At 49.4% G+C, this 24,991-nt stretch overlaps 1 protein-coding gene across 10 annotated transcripts; it reads left to right on the top strand.

Moving 5' to 3' along the window:
- Positions 1–7,507: 7,507 nt before the first annotated feature.
- Positions 7,508–17,304, top strand: PLA2G2F (phospholipase A2 group IIF). Of its 10 annotated transcripts, XR_006601680.1 has the most exons (9): positions 7,508–7,786; positions 8,461–8,513; positions 10,108–10,243; positions 10,882–11,003; positions 11,796–11,940; positions 12,876–12,985; positions 15,053–15,219; positions 16,521–16,729; positions 16,807–17,304. XR_006601680.1 is itself a non-coding variant. In XM_045063858.1 (8 exons), exons 1-8 carry the CDS (start codon positions 7,671–7,673, stop codon positions 16,575–16,577), a joined length of 906 nt encoding a protein of 301 aa, XP_044919793.1. In that variant the 5' UTR covers positions 7,508–7,670; the 3' UTR covers positions 16,578–17,304. The 10 variants fall into 10 exon arrangements, 9 of the variants coding, with proteins under 9 accessions (XP_044919793.1, XP_044919794.1, XP_044919797.1 ...); XM_045063858.1 differs by having other exon boundaries at positions 16,521–17,304; XM_045063859.1 differs by having other exon boundaries at positions 7,509–7,786; positions 10,171–10,243; positions 16,521–17,304.
- Positions 17,305–24,991: the final 7,687 nt, after the last annotated feature.

The following is a 24,991-nucleotide window of genomic DNA, read 5'->3' on the forward strand; positions in this document are numbered from 1 at the left end:
GACTCCACGTTTAGTGCTCTGAGAACCCTTGAAGTGTTTTCCCAAAGTGGCTGCTCTGTTTCACATTCCCAGAGGCAATGTATGTGGGTTCCAATTTCTCCACATCTTCACTATTGCTTGCTGTCATTTGTCTTTTTTATTATAGCCATCCCTTAGCGGATGTGAATTGGTATCACATTATGGTTTTTATTTGCATTTCCCTACTGACTAATGATGTTGAGCATCTTTTCATAGGATTCTTGGCCATTTGTTTCCTTCTTGGGGAGAAATGTCTATTCAAAGCCTTTGCCTATTTTCAAGTTGGGTTGTTATTTCTCGATTGCTGAGTTGTAAGAGTTCTTTTTATATTCTGGACACAAGTCCCTTATTAGGGATGTGCACGTATTTTCTCCTATTCTGTGGGTTGTCCTTTTACTTTCTCGATAGCATACTTCGCAGGGAAAAGGTTTTAATTTTAATGAACTTCAGTTTATCTTTTCCCCCCACTGTACTTTCATTGTAGTATCTAAAACTTCATCCAACCCAAAGCCACAAAGTTTTAATCCTATGCTTTCTTCTGAGTTTTGTAGTTTTAACTTTTCCGTTTAGATCCGTCATCCATTTGGAGTTAACTTCTGTGTATGGTGTGAGGAAGGGATCCAACTCCATTCTTTTCCATGTGGATATCCAGTTGTCTCTGCCCCATCTGTGGAAGGCTTTCCCTATTGAATTGTCTTGGCACCCTCATCAGACTATAATCCATTCTGATAAATTTTTGTATATAATGAGAGGCTTGAATGGATATTCTTTTTTTCTTTTTCCTTTTTTCCTTCCTTCCTTCCTTCCTTCCTTCCTTCCTTCATCCCTCTCTCTCTTTCTTATTGATTATTATTCTAGCACTATTGATTAATTATTCTAGGACTATTATTGAAAATCTATTCTTCCTCCATAGAATTGCCTTTGCATCTTTGTTGAAAATAAATTTTTCCAGGGGTGTCTGGGTGGCTCATCATTTAAGTAACCAACTCTCGATTTTGGCTCAGGTCATGGTCTTGAAGTCTGGGGATTGAGCCCTGTGTCAGGCTCCATGCTCAATGGCGTCTGTTTGGGATTCTCCCTCCTTCTCTCCCTCTGCACCCCCTACCCCACTCATGCTCTCTCGCTCTCTCTCAAATAAGTAAAATCTTAAAATGTTTTTTCCATAATTGTGTAGCTTTGATTTTGCATCATCTATTTAGTTCCATCGGTCTTGTTGTCTATTTTGATACCAATGCACACTGTCTTGATTATATAACGTTATGAGCCTAAAATCAGATGATGTAAGTTCAACAACCTTGTTCTTCATTTCAAAGTTGATTTGATATTCTAAAGGTTTTTAAATTTTCATTTGAATTTTAGGACCAGCTAGGCAATTTCTATAAGAAAGGCCTATAGTATTTTAATTGGGAGTGCATTGGCTCTATAGAGCAAATGGGGAGAACTGACATCTTAACAACATGCAGTCTTCTGATTCATGAACATGGTATATCCCTGCATTTATTTTTGTCTTCCTTGATTGTCCTGAACATTGTTTTATAGTTTTCAGTGTACATCTTTTCCATGTATTTTATCAAATTTATCCCTAAATATTTCATATTTTTGGATATTATTATGTGTTTTTCAATTTCGATTTCCAGTTGTTCATTACTAATATATAGAAGTACAACTAATTTTCTTACAATTTCATCTTCTATTACATAATGTTTTAAGCTCATTTATTAGTTCTAGTAGCTTTTTAAAGATTCTACAGTGTTTTTTACATGGACTGCCATGTTTATGCCGGTAGAGACATCTTACTTCTTCCTTTCCAATCTGAAAGTCTTTTATTTCTTTTCTTGCCTGGATAAAACAAACAGTACAATGTTGAGTAGAAATGGTGAGAGTAGATATCCTCACTTTGTTCCTAATCTTTGGGGGAAGAGCAACCAGTCATTCACCATTAGTTATGATGTTAGTTGCAAAGGTTTTTTGTACATGTTCTTTTTCAAGCTAATGATGTTCCCTTCTATTTCAGTTTGCTGACTTTTTTTTTTAAATCAGAAATGGTTGTCAGATTTTGTCAAATGGGCTGTTTCTTTGTATTTATTAAAAATATCATATAGTTTTTATTTTTTAGTTTGTTAATATGGTTAATGACATTGGTTGATTTTTTTTTAGATTTTTAAAAAATTTTTTATTTTTTATAAACATATATTTTTATCCCCAGGGGTACAGGTCTGTGAATCGCCAGGTTTACACACTTCACAGCACTCACCAAAGCACATACCCTCCCCAATGTCCATAACCCCACCCCCCTTCTCCCAACTCCCCTCCCCCCAGTAACCTTCAGTTTGTTTTGTGAGATTAAGAGTCACTTATGGTTTGTCTCCCTCCCAATCCCATCTTGTTTCATTTATTCTTCTCCTACCCACTTAAGCCCCCATGTTGCATCACCACTTCCTCATATCAGGGAGATCATATGATAGTTGTCTTTCTCCGCTTGACTTATTTCGCTAAGCATGATATGCTCTAGTTCCATCCATGTTGTCGCAAATGGCAAGATTTCATTTCTTTTGATGGCTGCATAGTATTCCATTGTGTATATATACCACATCTTCTTGATCCATTCATCTGTTGATGGACATCTAGGTTCTTTCCAGTTTGACTATTGTGGACATTGCTGCTATAAATATTCGGGTGCACGTGCCCCTTCGGATCACTATGTTTATATCTTTAGGGTAAATACCCAGTAGTGCAATTGCTGGGTCATAGGGCAGTTCTATTTTCAACATTTTGAGGAACCTCCATGCTGTTTTCCAGAGTGGTTGCACCAGCTTGCATTCCCACCAACAGTGTAGGAGGGATCCCCTTTCTCCGCATCCTTGCTAGCATCTGTCATTTCCTGACTTGTTAATTTTAGCCATTCGAACTGGTGTGAGGTGATATCTCATTGTGCTTTTGATTTGTATTTCCCTGATGCTGAGTGATATGGAGCACTTTTTCATGTGTCTGTTGGCCATCTGGATGTCTTCTTTGCAGAAATGTCTGTTCATGTCCTCTGCCCATTTCTTGATTGGATTATTTGTTCTTTGGTGTTGAGTTTGCTAAGTTCTTTATAGATTTTTGGTTGATTTTTAATGTAAAACCAACCTTCATTTCTGGGATAAACCCCACTTTCTCATGGTCTTTTTTCCTTCTTTATATTGCCAGACTCTTTGCTAATATTTTGTTAAGAATTTTTGTCTCTAGGGACCCCTTGGGGGCTCAGTTATTTATAAGTCTAGCTCTTGATGTCAGCTCAGGTCTTGATCTCAGGGTCATCAGTTCAAGCCCCACATTGGACTCGAAGCCCCAAATAATTTTTGCATGTATCTTTATGAGGGATATTAATCTGTAGTTTTCTCTTCTTGTAATGTCTGTATCTGGTTTTGGTATCAGAATAATCCTGGTTATCGGAATAAGTTAAGTGGAAACATTTCCTCCACTTTAATTCCCTGGAAGAATTTGCTTGAAATTGGTAATTATGGGCTGCATTTTGCCTCCTCCCCCCTCATTTATATGTTGATGCTAACCCCCAATATCTCAGAACATGACTGTATTTGGATATATGGCTTTAAATGGGTGATTAAGTTAACATAAGGTCATTAAGTGATCCCTAATCCAATTGGACTGGTGTCTTTATTTTTAAAAAGATTTATTTATTTATTTATGAGAGAGAGACAGAATGGGAGAGGGGCAGAGGGGGAGGGAGAGAATCTAAACCAGGCTCCCTGCTGAGTGCCGGATCTCACCACCCTGTGATCATGACCTGAGCTGAAATCAAGAGTCAGACTCTTAAATAACTGAGCCACCCAGTCACCCCTAGAGTGGTATCTCTATAAGAAGGGGAAATTTGGGGGCACCTGGGGGGCTCAGTGGGTTAGGCCTCTGCCTTCAGCTCAGGTCATGATCTCAGGGTCCCGGGATTGAGCCCTGCACTGGGCTCTCTGCTCAGCAGGGAGACTGCTTCCCCCTCTCTGCCTGCTTCTCTGCCTACTTGTGATCTCTGCCAAATAAATAAATAAAATCTTAAAGACATAAAAAAAAAAGAGGAAATTTGGACATAAAAGAGACAAGAGGGATGTACCCGTACAGAGGAAATACCTTGTGAGGACACAGAAATCAGATGGCCACCTGTAAGTCAAAGAGAGAGGCCCTCAGAAAGAAACCAAACCTGCCAGTGCCTTGATCTTGGATTTCTAGATGCAAGAACTATGAGAAAACAAATTTCTGTTACTTAAGTCACTCAATCCATGGAAGTTTGCTACAGTAGCTCTAGCAGTCTCATACAACTTGTATTATTTCTTCTTTAGTATTTGGTCAAATTTACCAGTGAAGTTATATGAACCTGGAATTTATTTATGAAAATGTTTTTTTAAAAATCTTTCTTTCTTTCTTTCTTTCTTTCTTTCTTTTTTCTTTCTTTCTTTCCTTCCTTCCTTCTTTATTTGACACACACACACAGAGAGAGCTAGAGAAGAAACACAGCAGAGGGAGTGGGAGAGGGAGAAGCAGGCCCCCCATGGAGCAGGGAGCTAGATGCGGGGCTCGATCCCAGGACCCCGGGATCATGACCTGAGCCAAAGGCAGATGCTTAACAACCGAGCCACCCAGGCGCTCCTATGAAAATGTTTTAATCTATGTATTTAATTCCTTTATTAGATATAGGGATAGTTCCAGATGTGTGAGCTTGTGTCTTTCAAGGAAATTGGCCTTTCCATCTTGATTATCGAATATATTGTCTTGCATTCATTTTAATAAAAAAAAAACACCAAGAAGAAAACAAAGCCACCAGTTATCCTACTGTCTAAAAATAACCATTACTCATGTTTTGCTGTATATTCTTCCAGATAATTCTTATATACGGGCACACCAACTTCCTTATTTCCCTCTGCCACCACCCCCCCCTTTTTTTTTTAATAAAACTGTTATTACTCTTAATACCCAGGGTTTTTGTTTTTTGTATCACCAAATTTTTGAAGACACAATTGTAGATAGATGTCTACTAATGTGCTTCACTCACCTCCTAACGGACGTTTGTTCTGATTTGTGGAGGGAGCACCGCAAAGAATGCCGCAGTCTGTGCTCTCTGCATTGTTGCTGGGGACAACTCAGGTGTGCATCTTGGTTTACAGGCATAGCAGTGGAAGGACTGGGTTGGCCGGTTTATTCTTGACTTCTGGTGTTGAGTACCCTGTGCTTCAGGGGAAGTAGGGGGAGGGAAGAAGCCATCCCAACCCCTCCCCCCACCCCCCCAGGGACTCACTGTCTCTAGAGAACAGCCCAAGCAGCACAGCCAGGGAGGGAATGTGAGATGGGAAAATGGCAAAAAGGCAGTTCAGAGGCTCTCAGGAGTCTCCCGCTCTGGCCATGGCCTCTTGCATAGATCAGCAGGTTGGAGCTGTATCTTCAGTGTGTGGACTGTATTGGGCCTTACTTCTTGGCTCTTGTTTCCTTCCTCGAGCGAGTGATATCATTAAGAGGTGTTTGCAAAGAAGCTTTGTGCAGACATGCTACAGCAGAGACCAGCTTCATTCTCCGGTCTTGCTACGTCCTCAGGGATCTCCCAGTCTGTTGGGACCAATGCAGCCCCTGTCCCATGAGGAACCCCCCAGACATTTGGATAAAGTTCTAGTCCCCTGTTCTCTGGGATTCCCAGGCCGAGGGAAGGGTCAAGATCCACAACTCCAAACATGGACAGGTACCTACAAAGGAATGAGTAAGCAAGTGTGCGGTAGTACCTTCCGTGCAGGGACACGTGAGTGGGCGCAGTGGGGTTTGGGTACAGTCACTTTCTCGGAAAGAGGAGGCCTGGCATCCACAGAGAGGAAGTGGGCCAGGGGAGGTGGAGGCAGGGAGAAGGGGAACAAAGGCCACCTGGTTTGGCAGAACCAGAAGAGGAAGTTGGAAAAGTGAAGGGTAGGAAGGGAAGCCCCACGGGATCACTTCTGTCCCTTGTCAGCAAGTTTGGGGACGCTGGGGGACACAGGCTGGCATGAAGGTGGGAGAGGTGGCATGGGCTAATTTCCTAGAGTGTTCTTCTCTCCCTCTTTCTTGTTCCCCTTTCCCAACATTTCAGCTCACCTCAAGGGCTGGAGAACAGGCTTCTGCTCAGTAGCAGTCAGATCTTTAACTGGGCCACAGATCTTTAACTTGCCACAGGTCCCGGATGACTGGACACCTGTCCGTGTGATCCTGACTCGGTGAGGCCCGGTTACAGCTGCAGACTCAGAAGCCAGGGTAGGGAACCCTCCTGCTGGGCTCTCAGAGCAAAGAAGAGGGGGTGCTGAGTTTGAAGCCCTTGTCGGTGCAACTGTCCAAACCTTTGGGGGCTCCAGGGCTCCAGCCCTGTTCTGTTTCTCTCCTGTCCCTCTCCTCCCACACACCTGCCACCCCCAAGAGAGGCGAATGGCAGCAACTCACAGGCCACCAGACTTTCAACTGGAGACAGCTATGCTCCCAAGGGTACCTCTAGAAATGTCTGGAGACAGTTTTTGGTTGTTACAACTTGGCAAGGTTTGGGGAGAGGAGCGTGGGGAGGGGGACCCTGCTGGGTCTCAGGTCAGGGACGCTACCCAGCACTCTGGATGCCCAGGACAACCCCCAGTGGTGGGTTAGCCCAGTGGTGCTATGGCGCAGAAGACGGCTCCCAGAGCAGATGGGCTCGCCCTTTCAGATGACAGCTGGGGTGGGGGTGGCTTCCTCCAGTCCTCACAGATGTGCTGGCAGGTGTGGGTAGAGCATTCCTTACAGATTCTGGACCAGCACCCTTCCAGCTGTGCACGGATGCTTTACAGACATGGGCATAGCCACACAGAGAGCCCCTGACAGAGACTTCCTCTTTGACCAAGCCCTGCTCGGGCTCCCTTGAGCTCTTCTTCAAAGAGGGCTGGACTTTCAGACTCCCGTGTTCGTCTCTGCGCTGACCTGCATTCTCTCCAAGAACCTCTGGGAGCCAGCTCAGCCAGGAGCCCCCAGCCTCCATATCTGATCACCCCTGATGTCTGACAGGTGTCCCCATCAACCCCCACCCCCAGGTGATGTCACCCTGGCCTGTCCTTTACAGGAGTCCTGTCAGGTGGGTTTTGCTAGGATCCCCCCGCCCCTTTAGTAATTTTCCATCTGTTGACCCCCATCCTGCTCCTTGGCCACAAATTCCCCTTTTCTTTGTTGTATTTGGAATCAGACACAGTCTCTGTCCCCCACCGAAGTGGCCCCACTTCTCTCCAATGCCCCCTTGTGCCAGACCCCCTGCCCTGTGCTTTAACAAATGTAACTGAATCATTTTTTGTTTCACATCCGTTTCAGGTGGGAACCGGGAAACCTCCAGGTGATTTTCCTTCCAGTTGTGCAGGGAGGGACCAGCTCCTGGGCAGGTGTGCAAACCCCCACCTGCACCCTCCCTGGGGCAGGGACCGGACCAGGCAGCTGTGGGCAGGGCGGTGGCTGTGGGAGGGAGGAGGTGGAGTCTCCTTTTTCTAGGGCAGTGTCACCAGCCTCCTGCCCAGGGGCACTGCCCCAGCGCTCCCCTGCCAGTGCGTGTGGCCGTGTGAAGCTGGGGCCTGTCCCCGGAGCCTTCAGAGAGATCACAGACCTTACAAGCCCTATGTTGCTGGACCCCCAGAACACAGAACATGGCAGATGGGGCACAGGCCAACCCCAGAGTGTTCAGGAAGAAGGTGCTGGTTAGACATCTCTCTGGGTGGAGGGGCCCAAGCCTCAGGGCCTCTTCTCCTAGGAGAAGCTCCAGGTATGTGCCTACTACCCTGGGATGAAATCCTCCATGGGGAGAAGCAGGGATGGGGCTGGGGAACTGGTGCCTAGAGTTCATTTCTCCAGAAAGAAGAGCTCTAAGTCTCTGAGTGATGGCTGAGATATGTCACTGCATTTGCAGCACCAGAAGGGCCTTGGGATCATCTAGTCAATGCTCATGAGGCACTTGAGGCCCAGAGAGGGTAAGAGATCTACCCGAGGTCACACAGCCATTTGGAAGAATAGCCAGGTCTAGAATGTAGGGACCCAGGTCTCTTGGCTTCAAGTGCAAGACCCAGCCAGCAGGTTGGGTCATGTGACTTCCTGGAGTGTGTATGGAAAGGGGGTTGGTTCTGATCCGTGACAGTGGCCCGACCCCATGGGACAGTGAGCTTCCTGTCTTGGAAGCTGGTGCAGGAAGTGTACTCCTACTCAGGGTAAGAAGGAAAGAGGCTCCGGTGCCTCCTGGCTCTGCCATCCTGGGGACCATCCTTTCAGCAGATGCTGGGAAGGTGGGGAGAGCGCCCCACAGAGCCCGGGGAGCCAGGAACAGAGGCCTGAAGGGGCACCATTGATGGGGCCTCTAATGAGGCCCAGGAGGGAACAGCAGGCCCGGGGCTGCAGGAGAGTGGAAGGGACGGACCCAGGACTTGGACTTTTCTCCTCTCTCAGATCTAGCTTGGGTATAAAGAAGTTCTTTGCCATGGTCATCTTGGTCAGCAGCGGTGAGTAAAGGCTCTGGGGAGGCTCCTCTTTCTCTCCTGCTCCCAGACTTTCTCCTGTGACCTTGGGCACCTAGGTTCTTGAGCCACTGGCTGGCAACAAGCCTGTGGCCTGGGCTGCCTGTCTGGGCCACCAGGGAGCCCTTCATTGTCTTGGGGCTCTTTGTTCCCCTGGCCAGCCGTCAACACACCAGGGGCCCTTGGCTTGGCATTTACGAGCCTGCAAGGCGGCAGGGCCCAGAGCTGAGCAAGCGTCATAAAACGGTCATGTTTGCTTAGGGCGTCTGGCCGCCCCGGGACAGCCTGGGTGTTTGTGTACATGTGTACATTAGACAAGAGCTAATGAGTTTGTGTGTGGCTGTAAGCATGTCTATCTCTGCGTGCAGAGGTGTGTCTCAGCACATGTCGGGAAAACGTGTAGGTGTATGTTAATTGGGACACTGGGACCGGCATGAGGTGTGTGTAGCAGGTATCTGTGAACGCTCAAATCACTGGGGGTAGGGCCTGGGGGCCCCTCCTTTCCTGGGACTGCTGTTCCCAGGTGCACCGCCTGGGGACAGCTGAGGCTCCTGACACAAATATGGCCCCACACAACCAGGTGTCTTGGGGAGGTGGGAGGTGGCCGGACCCCTCGCTGACTTCTCCTCCTGCCTGTTATACAGCATCCAAACGCAGCCTGGTTTGAGGGAAAGAAAGAGACACCAGGAACAAAATAGGGTTCAACACGGCCAGAAGTGAGAAAGGGGGGGACTTGAATCGGCTGCTAACGTGATTGTTGTGTAGAAAACAAGCATCTGCCTTGAGCCCCTAGCGCTGGCCAGGGACTGCTCCTGAGCGTGGACTCCGTCTCTTCTGCTTGGAGCACGCGTATGGGTTGTAGGGGCCGCATGTGTGTGTGTGTGCAGATGTGAGCCTGAGTGTGTGAGGTGTATGTGTGATCATGGGTGTGTTTGCGGGTGTGAGGTGTGTGAGTGTGTGAGGCGTTTGTGGGTGAGTATGAGCAGGACTGTGTACGTAACAGTGTGTATCCGTGTGGGGGATGTCTGTGAGTGTGTCACAGGTGTGTGCTTCGACACACGTGTAGTGTGTAGGGGCAAGTGTGAGTGTGCATCTCTCCTGAGGGTGCTGTCTGTGAGGCGGGGGAATGTGTGCAAGTGAAGTGTGTTTCTATGTGCACTATGCATGGCTGGGTGACTTGTGTGTGTCTGAGTGTGAGGCCGCTGGGCGTGAACACGTGACTGTGTATGAGGTACGTGTGGGTGAGTGTGTGCCCCAGAGTGTGGTGTGCAGAGGAGAGTCTGAAGTTTGTGTGTGTCCGTGGGAATGTAAGGGGGTGTGTCCCTGTGCATGAGGTATGGAGGGCTCGTGTGATCATGCCCACCTCGAATGGAGCTGCTGGTCAGGGCGCCCCGGGGAGGGAAGCTCCTCCACCCCCCACCCCAGGGTAACACCTGCGCGGCCAGATTGCAGTGGCAGGAGGCGGGGGCTTCGGGCCAGGGAGCCAGGAGGCCAGGACCCCATAGGGCACCCTGCAGGAGTGTGGTGTTCTCCCCAGCTTGGGCCATGGTGTCAAAGAGCTTATGCAACCTGCTTGCAGTGCCGCAGCGCTCAGGGAGAAACCTGTTTGCAAACCCTCGGGTGTCTGGGTTTGACTTCCAAGGTCAGATTCAAGATCGGACTCCCTGTGCTGCTCGGCGCGCCCACCCTGAACCAGCTGCCGGAGGAAGGCAGAGGTAGCATCCGGTTTCTCCCTCCCCTCACCAACAGCCCTCACACCCTTGTGCAGCTCAGGGATGGGCTCAGGCCCACGGGACATGGGGTCCTGTCTCTCCCTGCCCCAAATCCTGCTGACACATGTACTTTGCTCTGCAGCATCCTCTTAAAGCACTTGTCCCAACTCCTTCCCCATTTCCTCTCTCCTTTGCTCCTTATATTCTGTAATGACAAAAATCACCCAGCCAGCAGACAGGGAGGCTCAGGAAGAGCAGGGATCCCCAAGCCCATTAAATGGGGCTGCAGTGGCTCTCCTGCCTACGTGCGGGGTGGCCTCCCCCGAGAAAAGACTTAAGCACCTGGCTTGGGATTGACTCAGCGGTGATCGTGGAGGAGATGCTGAGTCAGCACAGGCCCAGGGCCCAGGAGTCGGGGAGCAGGGGAGGGGAGAGTCTGCCAGGGTGGGCTGGCCTGGCAGGTGCGGGGAAGCTGCTGAGTTTGCTGGTGCGGGAAGGGGTCATTGTGCTATTGCTTCCTGCGAGACACAGACCAAAGGAGAAAGTGTGTGTGTGTGTGTCTGTCTGTGTGTCTGTCCATCTGTCTTTGCTGAACGACCAGAGCGCTGAATTGTCTCTGGCTTCATCATGACTGGCACCAGGCCCAGGACTGTGGCAGGGACACTGAGTCCTCGCTGGAGGCAGAGAAACCCGACCAAGCCCAGGGCCCAGAACCAAAGCCCTGTGTTCAGGGGAGCACATGGCATTTGTGAACCCCGTTACGGTGAGTGGACTGGGCATTGGGGTCTCACTACCCGGGTCCAAGTTCTATCCCTACCAGTTTTGATAATGTTCTTGGGCAAGCTGCTGGGTGCTCTGGGCCTCAGTCTCCTCCTCTATAAAGTGGAGATAATAACACCACTCAGTGAGTTAATGCATGGGAGCGGCTTAGGACAGAGCCTGGCACAGAGCCCTCAACAAATAGCAACAATGATTACTTTCTAAGGCCCCTGGTGCCTCACGGTTGTGGTTGTTCGTTTGTTTGTTTTAAGATTTCATTTATCTAGGGGTGCCTGGGTGGCTCCGTGGGTTAAAGCCTCTGCCTTCGGCTCAGGTCATGATCCCAGGGTCCTGAGATCAAGCCCCGCATCAGGCTCTCTGCTCAGCGGGAAGCCTGCTTCCTCCTCTCTCTCTGCCTACTTGTGATCTCTGTCAGTCAAATAAATAAATATAATCTTAAAAAAAAAAAGGATTTCATTTATCTATTTGAAACAGAGAGAGTATGAGCAGGGAGAGAGGGGTCGAGGGAGAGAGGGCAAGCAGACTCCCCGCTGAGTGGGGAGCCCAACGCGATGTAGCACCTGATCCCAGGACCCCAGGATCATGACCTGAGGACCACCCAGGAACCCCCTGTCACAGCTTTTTATACATGGCTTCCCTTCCTGCCTGTGCTCACCTTCTCTCCCGCTCCCCCCCTTCCCTGGCCCTGGGGTGTGGGGAGGACAGTCACTCAGATGGGGCAGGGGTGGGCACCCACCAGGCAGGACACTCACAGCACCCCTTGATTTTCTTGCAGTTCTGCCTGAGGCCCGCGGCAGCCTGCTTAACTTGAAGTCCATGGTGGAAGCCATCACGGGGAGGAACGCCATCCTGTCCTTCGTGGGTTACGGCTGCTACTGTGGGCTGGGAGGGCGCGGGCTGCCCATGGACGAGGTGGACTGGTAGGTCCCGGAGCGCCTGCGCTGCTCTTGTGTCAGGACAGGGAGGGGAGACAGTGAGGGTTGGACTGGTCTCCATCTCTGACAGATGGGAGAGGACTCTTTCCCCAAAGGATGAGCCTGGTCCAATGAGTTAGTGACCTTGACTCATGCCCTCCTCCACTGTCGTGGATGCTTTCTACTGTCCTTCTCCAAGTCTTGGTCTTGGAGGCATTTGAACTTTGCACTCTTGCCAGGAAGGAAACATTGACCTGCCCCCAAAGCACATGGGAGCAACGAACACACAGCTCACGCTCAGCAAAAGCAAGGACTGTGACCCCTCTCGCCCCCATCACCCTAAGGGGCTCTGATGGAGGGCTTGAGCTTCTTCCATCAGACTGCTGACTGAAGCCATGGTTACTTTCTGCTCCTATCTCCCCAGAAGCAGCCAGCACTAAGTCTGGCATCATAGGGGGCAGGAGACGGGGTAGGGGGGAGACTTGATAGATGCATGTTGACTGATTGCCTTCCTCCACCAGAGGGGATGGAGTTGGCCACACTACATTTGCTTCCTGTCCCTGCAACTTTGTCTCTCCCTGGCCATCCCTCATAGCCAGGCAAGGCCCCTTCTTATAGCCAGGCAGGCTCCTTGGACACTGACTGAGCCCTGATCTTCTTTCCCATCCTGACGGCATTGCCAGAGAGCCTGACGCTTCCTGCCTCCTGCAGCTGCACTCAGGGCTCTCAGGGGGAAAGGTGGGAGGCAAGATCATGGGCAAGAAACTGGGGCACTGGCCGGGCTCTGCCGGGCTGTGTGACTTCAGTCATGTGATTGCCCCCTCTGGGCCAGAGTCTGCAGGTCTGATCTGTAAGGAACTGGTACAGAGAGTTGGGATCTCTGACAGTAGGAGACAGGCCAAGCCTGCCTACATCGCCTGTTCTTTTCCACCTGCCCCGAGGTGCTGCCACGCCCATGACTGCTGCTACCAGAAGCTCTTTGACCTGGGCTGTCACCCCTATGTGGACCACTATGAGCACACCATCGAGAATAATACTGAGGTCGTCTGCAGTGAGTTCTCCCCTTGCCATTCCCTCCTCCCCAACCTAGGAGAAGAGCTTAGATTGCCAGTCCCTCTCCCCACCACCCTGTGTGCACAGTTGCCAGGCAACAGACAGGGTGCCCAGTTAAATTGGAGTCTCAGATAAACAATGAAAACTATTTTCACATCATTCTGTCCTAAATATTGCATGGGACATACTTATACTAAAAAATTCAATGTTAGCATAAAATCAATTACTGTTAGTATAAAAGTAAGAATTAGCATAAGTATATCTCATGTAATATCTGGGATATACTTACACTAAAATATTTACTGTTCGTCTGAAATTCAAATTAGCCAGGCCCCTTGTTCTTGTTCGTTAAATCTGAGAACCCCAGCCATGGTCCTCATCCTGATGTGCTCAGCCTGAATGAGTACCCTCATTCCCTGATCCTCGATTCCTCAGCTTCTCGGGGTTTAAGGAGCAGTTCTAAGTCAGTGGGTCTGGGCGAGGGCCCAGAAATCTGTTTTTAACCAGATCCTCTGGTGATGGTGAGACTTTGTGACATGCTGACCTGGGTTCAAACCTGGATTCTGCCAGAACCTCCTGCTGGGTGTAACCCTACCCAAGGTGTTCCCTTACCTGGCCTCAGTCTCTCCATGAGTCCTTGGAAGAGTTTGGATCAGAACAGACTTATTTCTTTCTAATTCTGCCCTTGGGACCCTGCTGGAAGATGGCCTCATCCTAGGATGCTCAGTGTTTCCAGGATTTAAGCGATGAGAACCAGGCCTGGCAACATTCCCTCCCTTGCCATGGACTTTCCAGGCCATTGCTCAGTTGAGGGATGTGGCATCCAATTTAATGGCTCAAGTGTCCCTGCCCTCTCTCCCCTTAGGTAGCAGGTGCCTCCTGGCCCAGCCCCATGGGCAGCCCTGGGCTCCCCTTTGTCTCCTTGGCTTAACCAGGTTCTGCTCACTATTCTTCAAGCTCACCAGTAAGCCCAGATTTGCAAAGAAACCCCAAGTCTCCTGTTCTCTGGTGGGGAACTGGGCTCAGGTGGGGCCCTCTGGGAGCTGAGGTCCCTGTATTCTGCTATTCAAACAGTGGATTGGCGGGGCTGGCTTGGGAGAGTGGGGTGGTCCTTCATTAAAGCATTTTAGGGATCCCCAAAGGCAGTGGACTAACCCAAGCAGTGGTTTTCACGTTGGGTTTTGGGGGCTCCTAAGGTCATGGGGAGTCAGGGGATGGGGGTCCTCTAAGTGGTCCAGCTGGCCCCATTAGCCCATCTGATAGCCTAAGTGCTTCTCTTTAGGCCATTTGATACATTAGCCTCCTGCAAAGAGTTTCATTTAAGAGCAAGGATTCTGCTGATGCAAAGTTTGAGAAGTATGCACACCACTGAGCTGGGGGCAGTTCTCAAAGAGGGTTCCCTGACCCAGCAACATCGCTATCACCTAGGAACTTGCTAGAAATGCAGATTGTCGGGCCCCATGCAGACCAAGTGTACCCGAAGCCATGGGGCCTGGGCCCAGCAGTCTCCGTTTCCATAAGCCCCCGGCAGATCCCCAGGCAGCCCTCAGGTCGATACGGCCAGGGTGGAGGGTTTCTGGGCGCTCACAACACTGGCAGCAATGGTGGCAGTGGGAGCAGTGACTAGGTCTTAAGCCTTTGCCCGTGGGTGGCCCTGCGCCAGGTTCTTTAGGAAGCCAGCCTTCCACCGAGGCTCTTTACCACCAGCTACCTCCAAGGGCAGGGGTCCTGTGATTCCGTGATGGAAGAGAGGAGGCCCCGGGGCAGGGAGTTCCTGACCCCTGAGTGTTTGGCCCAGCTCTGCCTTAGGTTAGCTGGGTGACTTAGGTAAACCAGTCCCCCCTTTTCTGTGCCTGCCTCGGTTTCCCCATCTATAAAGTGGCCCATTGGACTTCAGGGCTTCTCTGATTGAAGCGCACCCCAGAGCCACTGGCAGGGCGGTGGACACAGATGGCGGGGCCCACTGAGCCGTGGGCCAGGGGTGAACCCCCAGTGAGGCTCTGCTGCCCGTCCCCCCACCATGGGACCACCTTCTGAGGCCCACTAGAACCTCTGCCCCGCGCAGGTGAGCTCAACGAGACGGAGTGCGACAAGCAGACGTGCGAATGTGACAAGAGTGTGGTTCTGTGTCTCCGGAACCATACGTACAACGAGAAGTATCGAAACTACCTCAACATCTACTGTCAGGGCCCCACGCCCAACTGCAGCATCTACGAGCCACCGCCCGAGGAGGTGGCCTGGAGACACACTGACCCCACTCCCCCTGCACCTCCCTAGTGCCCTCTGGGGACAAGACAGACTGAGCAGGGGGAGCTGGGGCGGGGTGAGACTGGGAGTCCAAGGACTGTGAGACAGGCTCCCGAGGGCTCGGGAAGGCCTGGGCTCTGACTGTGGCCCCCAGGCTGGTCCAGCCCGGCCCTGGGTGTGGCCATGTTCTGCCACCGGTCCTAGACTTGGCAGAGAACATGCAGCTTGTTGGGGCTTCTCCTGAGTGTGGAAGGCAAGGCCTGAGAGAGAGGAGGTCCCCTGAGTGGGGCCTCTGCTCCTGGCCACAGCCTGACTTGTTCGGCCTCACCCTCCAGGTTGGACCCCGGGGACTTAGAGACTGAGAGTTTTAGCTGCCGGCACAACCTCAGAGCTTGGTGTGTTCTCAGACAGGTTGCCAGACCGATGGCGGGCTGGTCCCAAGGTCTGGGCTCTGGAGGCCTCCTGGCTGCCCCTAGGAGGACTCAGGGTGACCCTTGCTTTCTCCCTGGAGCTCCAGGGTAGGTGGCCCAGAGTCAGAGGTGGCCCAGACATCAGAGGGTGACCACAGTGCTTAGCGTCTCTGCCCCAAAGTCTGGCCTCAGAGCGGTCTCTAGGGCTCCGACAGAACCCACATTCCTAGTGGCACTCCCCTCGGTGCAGGGTGACCCAGATGGGGGCACCGATATGTCCCCAAGAACTCACAGCTCTTCCCCTGCCTCCCTGCTGAGCCGGGCCTGCCATAGGGCATGGCCCAGAGGAGCTCCCAACCCCAGGCTCCTGGGACCCTGGCAGACGTGGAGGCGACAGGGCTGTCCCCCCATTCCCACACCTCCTGTCCTGCAGCAGCCAGGCCAGTGGGTGGAGAGACCCCAAACCCCTCTCTCCCTGCCAGGGAGAGACGAGGCTGCACCCTGGGGTCCGAAGTCCTCTCCATGGGGAGGAGGCCGAGGGCGGGGACCCACCTCCATGAAGGGGGAGACAAAGGCAAGAGGGACCAGGTCCAGGAAGGAGGCTGTGGGGAACATTCAGGAAGGCCGTGGGGAGGCAGCAGCATGCAGAGGGATGGAAGCGGAGAAAGTGGGAGAGAGGTGGGGCCCAGAGGCACCCAGACCTGAGGGGTCTGGGCAGGAGAAGCGCGGTAAAGGAGCCTGGGTTGCAGGACCCTCCTTGGGCCCAGGTTCCCACTGAGCCCGTGGGACTGTGGGCCGAGGTGGAGGAGGGTCGGCCTCGGTGGGGGGGGTGGGTGCAGCTTTCTTGACTCTGCGCCAGCACTGCTGTTTCTCCAGGTGCACCCTCCCCTGTCTTGCCTGCCTCACCTCCTGACCTCAGCGGCCTCCAAGTAACCAGCACGCCCTGCCTCACCCCGATGACCCCCTGGCCCAGCACTGTGACTCACCTGGACACCGAGAGCAGCCACCAGGAGCTCGCCCTGCCCTGCCAGCACCCCGTAGGCTGCTGTCAGCAGGCATGGCCAAGAAAGCTGGAGGCAAGAGAGGTATGGGGGTAGGGAGAGACTGCCCACCCCCCAAACAGCAGGACGGGGCAGACGCCTTGCCTAGTGGCACCTTCTAGAACACCGGCCTCGGAGACTAAAGATGAAGCCGTTGGCGTCAGCTGTCACTGTGCGTGAGAGGAGGCCCTTCCACCGCTCACCTCCCTCTGACGTGGTGGCCGTGGTCTGCTGTGAGCCTCATCGCTGACGTCTTCCAGCTAACGAACTACCCTCTCCTGGCTGTCTTGGGAGGGCCCGTTATCTCTGAGCCGAAGCACCGACCAAGCCAGGGGTGGGACCACGATGGGGCACCCAGTGTCCCCGCTGGATTTGGGGTCTGCAGAAGCCTCCACCGTTCCCCCGTGGGGGCCCAGGTTTTGGGCTGTGCCTCTCCACCTTGCACATGCCTCCACCACAGAGAGTCTGGGCCCATGTGTTGGGACTAGGTTCTCTGGCCAACAGTCTTGCCTGCTCCCCGCCCCCCCACCTTGCCCCGGCCTGTTCAGGATGCTGCACCCCAGAGACACTCCCTAGGACTCAGCACGCCCTCCTCAATCTAATAAAGTCCTCCTGCCTCAGTTTCCCCCTGCTGGTCCTTTCCTCCTTGGCTGGGTGCGCACTGACCAGGCATCAGGGGAGGGCACAGAGACTCCCTCCAGGGTTTGGAGCTCTGGGGAAAGCTCTGGGAAAACACCCAGCATCTGGCATGGCCTGTCCCCTTCCTGCCCCAGGGCCTGGAGGCAGTGGTCCCGCTCTAGCAGAGAAGCAAGTATCAGGAAGGCTGGAGAGTGGTGTGTTGCAAGGGCTGGATGACGATAACTGTTGGGCTGGGTGCTTGTCAGGCATCAATCTCCACCCCGTCCTTTACTGCTGAACATCTGAGGCCCAGAGAGGGAAAGTAACTTGTCCAAAGACACAGGTTGTCAGTGATGGGGCTGGGTCTGACTCCTCAGGGTCAACTTTTTTTATTTAAGATTTCTTTTCTTTATGTATTTATTGGGGGAGGGAGCAGAGAGAGAGAGATAAGCAGACTCAGAGCTGAGTACAGAGCCCAACTTGGGGCTCTCTCACATGACCCTGAGATCATGACTTGAGGCCAAAACCAAGAGTAGGACACTTAACTGATAAAGCCAGACAGACACCCTGCATCTGACTTTTAACTGCCCTTCCTTGCACTTTCTTAATGATGACCTGTGCAGCTGGGCACAGTGGAGCCAGCAACTGAAAATCCACAGGACACCAAGTCCCGGTCCCCCCCCCCCCCAGCCCCTTCTTTGATTTAAGTCCCTTCCCTGTTGTGGGCATCAGTTTCCCAATGTGCAAGGGGACCAGAGAAACTGTTCCCCAAAGCCATGTGTTTTCCTGGGCACATCTGGAATGATCTCTGGGGCTCTGCTCCCCACCACCTCAATCTTCCATTGAACAGCTCTGCTTTGCCTCTATTATGTACTGAGCTTTCACACGAACTACTGTAAGAAGAAAAAGACACTCTTTATTAATTTCTTTCAAAGCTTGAAAGCTCCTGGACAAGACTGTCCATTGGTTCATTCATTCAATGGACCTGTACCGATGGTCATCGGGAACCGGGGGGTGGGGGTATATCTCTGATCAGTCTCGGACTCTACCCAAGGAAGCCCAGAGGCTGGCGGTGGGGGCAACCTGAGATAACCTGGCTGTACAGGGCCAAGTGGTGTCATGGGAGCTTGGGGAGCATGGAGACTGAAGCCCCAAGTGTGTCTGTGGCAGTCCCAGAAGGGACCGCACTTGGGAGAAGGGGTGGGCCCCCCAGTATCTGATCAAATTCCTTCCCCTCCCCCATTTCCCAGGTGGTCTTCTGTCCCCCAGCCTCTCTCCCTGCTCCTTGGCGATACGTCCCCATCTAAGAAAAGGGAGTGTTCATAATTGTCTTACTGAGAATGAGAGCCCAGTTCCATACGGGCCCTTGTTGCAATAGTTCTTGAATAGAATCTGTTTCTACCACTGAAACAACTGTCTGGCTCTGGTTTTCTTTTCTTTTCTTTTCTTTTTTAAAAGATTTTATTTATTTATTAGACACACAGAGAGAGATCACAAGTAGGTAGAGAGGCAGGCAGAGAGAGAGGGGGAAGCAGGCTCCCCGCCGAGCAGAGAGCCCCATGCAGGACTCAATCCCAGAACCCTGAGACCATGACCTGAGCCGAAGGCAGAGGCTTAACCCACTGAACCACCCAGGCGCCCCTGGCTCTGGTTTTCTAACCGCCGTGGTGCCATGACTCGTGTGAGAACAGAGTCATCATACTGGGCCCCTCGCCATGTCACCCAGGACCCCAAGCGGACATCCTGAGGCTTTCGTCTTCAGCCCTGACTGATTGATGGGGGATCCACTGTGAGCCCCACCCCTAAGCCGGGGCTCTGTGTAAAGGTCCACTGAGGCCCGGCAAGGATAGGTTTTGGTTCTTAAGGTTCTGAGTACACTCTGTGAAGCCGGATGAGAGGTATAGGCTACTTTGTTTGACAGAGACCTGCTGGGCTGCAAGTCTTTCTTCCTGGCCCTTTCGAGTGGGGATCCACTCCCTGACTCCCGAGGCTGGAATACTTTTCCCGGTTCTTGGAATGCCTCTCTCTTCTATTTGATCCTGCTTCTTCCAAGGAAACTTCTCAGCTGACTCAAGCGCACCCCTCTCCTTCCTGACCCTCTGCTGAATTTGGAAACTCACTGCTTCCTCTAAGACCTCTCCGTTCCTACACCCTGCACCCACACCTTCTTTGAGCCTTCCTTCAGCCCCCTTGTGTCGTCTTATATGATGCCTTCGAACCCCTGCCTCCTTCTTCCCTCTGCCTGCCTCTGCCAGACCTTTTCCCTGCCCAGGCCAGCCCTTTGGGTCCTTGCATATTTAGCTCTCTGCCTCCGTAAGCATTTCTTAAGGGACTCCGGGACCCCTAGAAGCAACCACCTAAAGCTAAGAAGGAAAATGCTCTTTGGAAACAACTAGATATTTTATTCATTTAGAAGGGCTTTGGAGACATCCCAGCAGCTGCTTGACGTCCCCTCAAATCTCTCCCTTAAAATGTATTCCATGGCCTCCTTAAAACTACACATTGGGGTGGGGGGGCACCTGAGTGGTGCAATCAGTTGAGCTTCCGACTCTCGATTTTGGCTCAGGTCATGATCTCAGGGTCGTGGGATCGAGCCCCGCATCATGTTGCCCACTCAGTGGGGAGTCTGCCTCTCCCTCTCCCTCTGCCCCTCCCCCGTTTGTGCCCCCCCCCAAATAAATAAATAACCTCTTTTTTAAAAAATTACATATTGGGGCAACTGAAAAGCTTAAAAGTCTCTGCCACAAACACCAGTGAACATCTTAGCTCTCATGCTGAATACACAACCTCAGCTTGTCCCATCTGCCAGAAACACAATTCAGATAAAAAATACACAACGGAGTGAAGACCAGATCCAACTATTTTGTATAAATCAGAGAGCGTGCATCACTAGGTTTTGCTATTCATGGGCTAAATTTTTAGAGAGAAACTGGTAAGGTCTCTGTCTGCCTGTAAAATAGTTTGTGCGTGTGTGTGAATGTATGTAATATATGGGATATCATTCTATTCAAGATAGCATTGCCAGATTAATTCACGACATCTCTTCACGGAGCTCTGTTCAAAGGGGCTTGGATAGAAATCAGCACTTCTGTTAATTAAGTATTCCTAAATCACACAGAAATCTAGCAAAGAACCCAGGTATTTTCCAAGCCCATACGATTCGAGCAAATCTTGGCTTAATGGCATTGGTGGAACAAAAACAGAAATGTCTTCCGATTTACCAGCAGGAAAAGGACCATATGAGCATATGTTTCATTCTACTGGGGTTTAGTAGTTAAATAGATAATGTCATACCGACTAGGTATTTAAGATTATAAAAAATTATAAACTGAACCTAAGGAAAAAATGTCTAAGTCAAGGTGCAGTAAAAGTGAGTTGCTTGATATCTGTTCATTTGTGTTGATCAAGCACTGCAGAAAACAGAAAACCCGTGTCTGTAGGTTGTTTAGGTTTTGGTTTCTACAATGTTTGCCTAACGGGCAGGTACTGTTAATATAGTTAAGGGAAATAGCTTGAGATGCTAGAGAGTTTTGCTTGATGTTCTTCTATGCTCGCCTAAGAACAGCTTCCATAATTTTTTTAGTAGCTTGCCATCTTTTTTTAAACAATTTTTGAATTTTTTTATTAGCATATAATGTATTATTAGCCCCAGGGGTACAGGTCTGTGAATCACCAGGTTTACACACTTCACAGCACTCACCTTAGCACATACCCTCTCCAATGTCCATAACCCCACCCCCCTCTCCTTACCCCACTACCCCCGGCAACCCTCAGTTTGTTTTATGAGATTAAGAGTCTCTTATGGTTTGTCTCCCTCCTGATCCCATCTTGTTTCATTTATTCTTTTCCAACCCCTAACCCCCCACATTGCATCTCCACTTCCTCATATCAGAGAGATCATATGATAGTTGTCTTTCTCTGATTGACTTATTTCGTTAAGCATAATACCTTCTAGTTCCATCCACGTAGTCGCAAATGGCAAGATTTCATTTCTTTTGATGGCTGCATAGTATTCCATTGTATAGATATACCACATCTTCTTTATTCCTGCATCTGTTGATGGACATCTAGGTTCTTTCCATAGTTTGACTATTGTGGATATTGAGTAGCTTGCCATCTTAACAGTTAAGCTAATTAAATTAAGTAATAGATAGTCATTAACTATCTAAATCATTTCTAAGTCAGATAAACCACTAAGACATTAATAACTAAACACAAGTATATGCTTATATACTTTTGTCTTTTTACTTTTATAAGGTATGAAGAAATACCTTTGGGTCTATTAATAAAAAGGAAAAATTGTACCAGAAGAACTATATGTATTTCTAGGAATTGTGAGACGGTATATTCATAAAATTTACTAATTTACCATAGAATGTTGACATATAGCAGACAGTTAACAAGTGTCTATTTCCTTGTTTTCACTGGAAATTGAGATTCCTGTGGTTTAAAGATCCCAGTCATGTATAAGTGAATTGCTAGAAATTTCTAGGAATAATAAGGATAAAGAAAAAAACTGCATGGAAATTATGCAAGAATGTAGGCTATATTTCTGTTAAGGAAAAGGAGAAAAATTTTGTCTTCAACGTACAAATTGTTTAGAGGTTGATTCAGTTATTTTAGGGAAATCTGGGTGGCTCAGTGCGTTAAGCCTCTGCCTTCAGCTCAGGTCATGATCTCAGGGTCCTGGGATCGAGCCCCACATCAGGTTCTCTGCTCAGCAGGGAGCCTGCTTCCCCGAGGCCCCTGCCTCTGCCTGCCTCTCTGCCAACTTTGATCTCTCTCTCTGTCAAATAAATAAAATCTTTTAAAAAAATAAAATAAAAGTTATTTCAGAATGAAAAAGAGGAAAATATAGGGCAAAAAAAATTTGCATGGCTATAGAAAGTTGTAGAGGGTTTGTGAGAAGGAATTTCCTGTGTGGTCAAGCTGGCTTCGTTGAATTGATTGATTTATAAAGTTTTAAAAATGAGCGCAATAGTGTAAGATGCAAAACTAGCATTTGGTTTGCTTTCTGTTGAAACAACAAACTTTTCTTGGATGATTCGTCTGCTCTTTCTATGAGATTGTAGAAAGCTTTTCTTTATCTTTTAAGTAAAACTGCCTAGAAAACAAAGATTATGTTTTATCCGAATAATTTACTGTGTTTACATTAACCATACCATGTCAGTGATTATTTAAGAGAACACGGACTTCTCACTTCTTAAAAAAATTTTATTTATTTGAGAGAGAGAGGGAATGTGCATGCACAATCGTGGAGAGGAGCAGAGGGAGAAGGAGAAGCAGGCTTCCTGCTGAGCCCCAGAAGCAGGGCTCCATCCCAGGACCCTGAGATCGTGACCTGAGCCAAAGTCAAATGCTGAAACAACTGAACCACTTGGGCACGGCCCCCCACCCCCCAGACTTTTCACTTTGAGAAGAGCTAGGGGTTTACGGCTTGTTTCGTTTTTACTTTTCTTACAATTTTGCCTTCCCAAAAATCAACTCCTTAATGAAATCCTGGTCTTAAACTGACCTTGCACTAGGTCCCTGGAAAATCTCCAAGGATTTGTTCTCTCACCTTGTAAAAGGAGAGATGTTAAAAATAATCTGGTTTATTCGACATGTTGGATTGCTTGGACGGCACTGTCAGATCAGAAGAAGTACTTTAACTTTCCTGTTATACTTGAATGGGTAAATATTTTAAATTAAATATATAAATATTTTAGAAATTGTATGAAATTCGTAGAAATTTGTCTATGCTTTGTTGCTTATGAAACATCCTGGCATAATGTTATCAGTCATAATTCTAGTTATTATCTTAATGTGTTGTATGTCACAGAGACGATTACATTCCTTTGTTGGTTAATTGTTTTATAATGAGTTCTCATCAGATCTTTAACCGCAGCTATTTTAAGCCTCTTGTCATTTACAGATAGTAAGCTTTCCTCTGATGCTTTCCTGAAAGGTTATGCCAATCACCGGGCAGCCAAAATGCTCTATTTTCATTAGCAAGGACAATTTCAGAGACCCCTGGAAAGGACTAGGGCAGGTATTGTGGGGAGCAGACTTCTGATGACATTCAATGACCTTTAGATCACATTGCTGACCTCAGTAAGGGTTTCCAGAACCAGTAGAGAAGCTGACGGGTTCATCAAATTGCGAACCCAAGATCAAGCAGAACAAGAATTAATTACATGGGACTGAATTAGCCAGTGAAGGATGATTCTAGTTTTCCCTTCAAATGTTGCTGGTTTTTTTTTTTTTTTTAAATGTTCTATTTTCTGGGTTTACAGAACTGTTTTCCCTTCTATCTCAAGCTGTCTATAATTCATGACAATTTAGTAGATGGTACTTTTGCAAGCAGAAACAAAACAGGTTATCATTTCTCCCTGCCCGATTCCTCCAGAATTTGGAAACTTACGTTGAGTATTCTTATTTTCATGGCAATATAATTATTTGCGTAAGTTCAAGAAGAATCCGTTTCCTTATGACAGAATGTCATTGGAAACTGGTTATATCCCCAAGGCCTTGGCTGGAATGTCATGTTTGAGAATGATGTGCATAGAACACAATGGAAGAAACTAAGGTTGATTCATGGAGCCCTTCTGGAAAAACCAGCCCGGGACCTGGCTTTGCAGGGCTCCCGGCCTTGCGGGCGAATAAAGAAGGTCATTTCCTGGCAGACCCAGCAACCTTAGGCTATACTGGGGACCTTGAAAGGAGACGAATTCACCCAAATCTATAGGCATTGCCAGAAAAATCAGGTGGTGAGTTTTTAACTTTGCTTCCTAACCTTGAGAGGCTCTTGAAAGGCTAGCCTGAGATTCCTTACAAAAGATTCCAGTAAAGCAAAGTTTAAAAGGCCTATGGGTCAATTACCTTTTTCACTGCCCTTGTGTGAACAATCATGTATTGTAGAAACGGGAATCAGATGAATTGTATGAAATCAGATGTATTGTAGAAACGGGAATCAACAAGGGAGGTGTCTGTAGAGACAGATTTTCAGTGTTCCAATGGGAAACTATGGCGCATGTCCTTGGCTTTTTAAATGATAGTCCTATTCATTGTTTTTGAGCTATTTTCACCCCTTGGTGAAACTCTGTTTTCCTCTCTACTTAGATGCCCACCTGTAAGCTGGACTGGGTTCTGTCTTCTGCACCTGGTGTTGGATCTTCTGGAGAAGAAGATCTCTCCTTGGAGATCTAGCTACAACTCTCCAAACTGACTTTTCGGATTTTCCTGCTGACCTGCAGTCACTGAGAACTAAACCCCATTGCCCAGATCCTTAGGGGGAGCATCTGAAGAAGCCCTGGGAGCTGAGGCTGGATGCTTCCACGTTCTTCTCGGAGGAATAGACATGGCGGTGACATTCATGGCTGGGGCATCGCCAAGGACATTCAAGTCACACGCCAGGAGGTCCTTTAGATTTCCTCTGGTGTTCTCACTTCACCGTCTAAAGATGCTCCAGGCTCAACTTCTAGAAATCTCCACTGGCTGCCTTCTGGGCTCAGAAACTGGGTTTCATCCAGTTCCAGCCATTCATCTTTGGTTTTCTTTTATTTGCATGGAAATCTCCCTCATCGAAATGCCTGGTACTTTGCAACCTCCAGCAAACATCCTCTACTACCAAGCCTCACAGATGGTTCTGCGGGCCACTTCCGAACAAAATGACTGATGAGAAAGGGATGCGTATTGCTCAGAAAGGAG

The sequence above is a fragment of the Mustela putorius genome, unplaced genomic scaffold, assembly GCF_011764305.1.
Source record: "Mustela putorius furo isolate JIRA1106 unplaced genomic scaffold, ASM1176430v1.1 tig00003853_pilon_pilon_pilon, whole genome shotgun sequence".
In the NCBI taxonomy this organism is placed as follows: Eukaryota; Metazoa; Chordata; class Mammalia; order Carnivora; family Mustelidae; genus Mustela; species Mustela putorius.

What these genes read in the sequence shown, in the direction of transcription:
- PLA2G2F (XM_045063858.1), top strand. Translation starts at nt 7,671, where the DNA reads ATGGCAGATGGGGCACAGGCCAACCCCAGAGTGTTCAGGAAGAAGGTG. An exon ending in GGTCATCTTGGTCAGCAGCG is followed by an intron (nt 8,514 to 10,107) that starts GTGAGTAAAGGC and finishes ACCTGCTTGCAG; the next exon opens with TGCCGCAGCGCTCAGGGAGA. An exon ending in CATTTGTGAACCCCGTTACG is followed by an intron (nt 11,004 to 11,795) that starts GTGAGTGGACTG and finishes ATTTTCTTGCAG; the next exon opens with TTCTGCCTGAGGCCCGCGGC.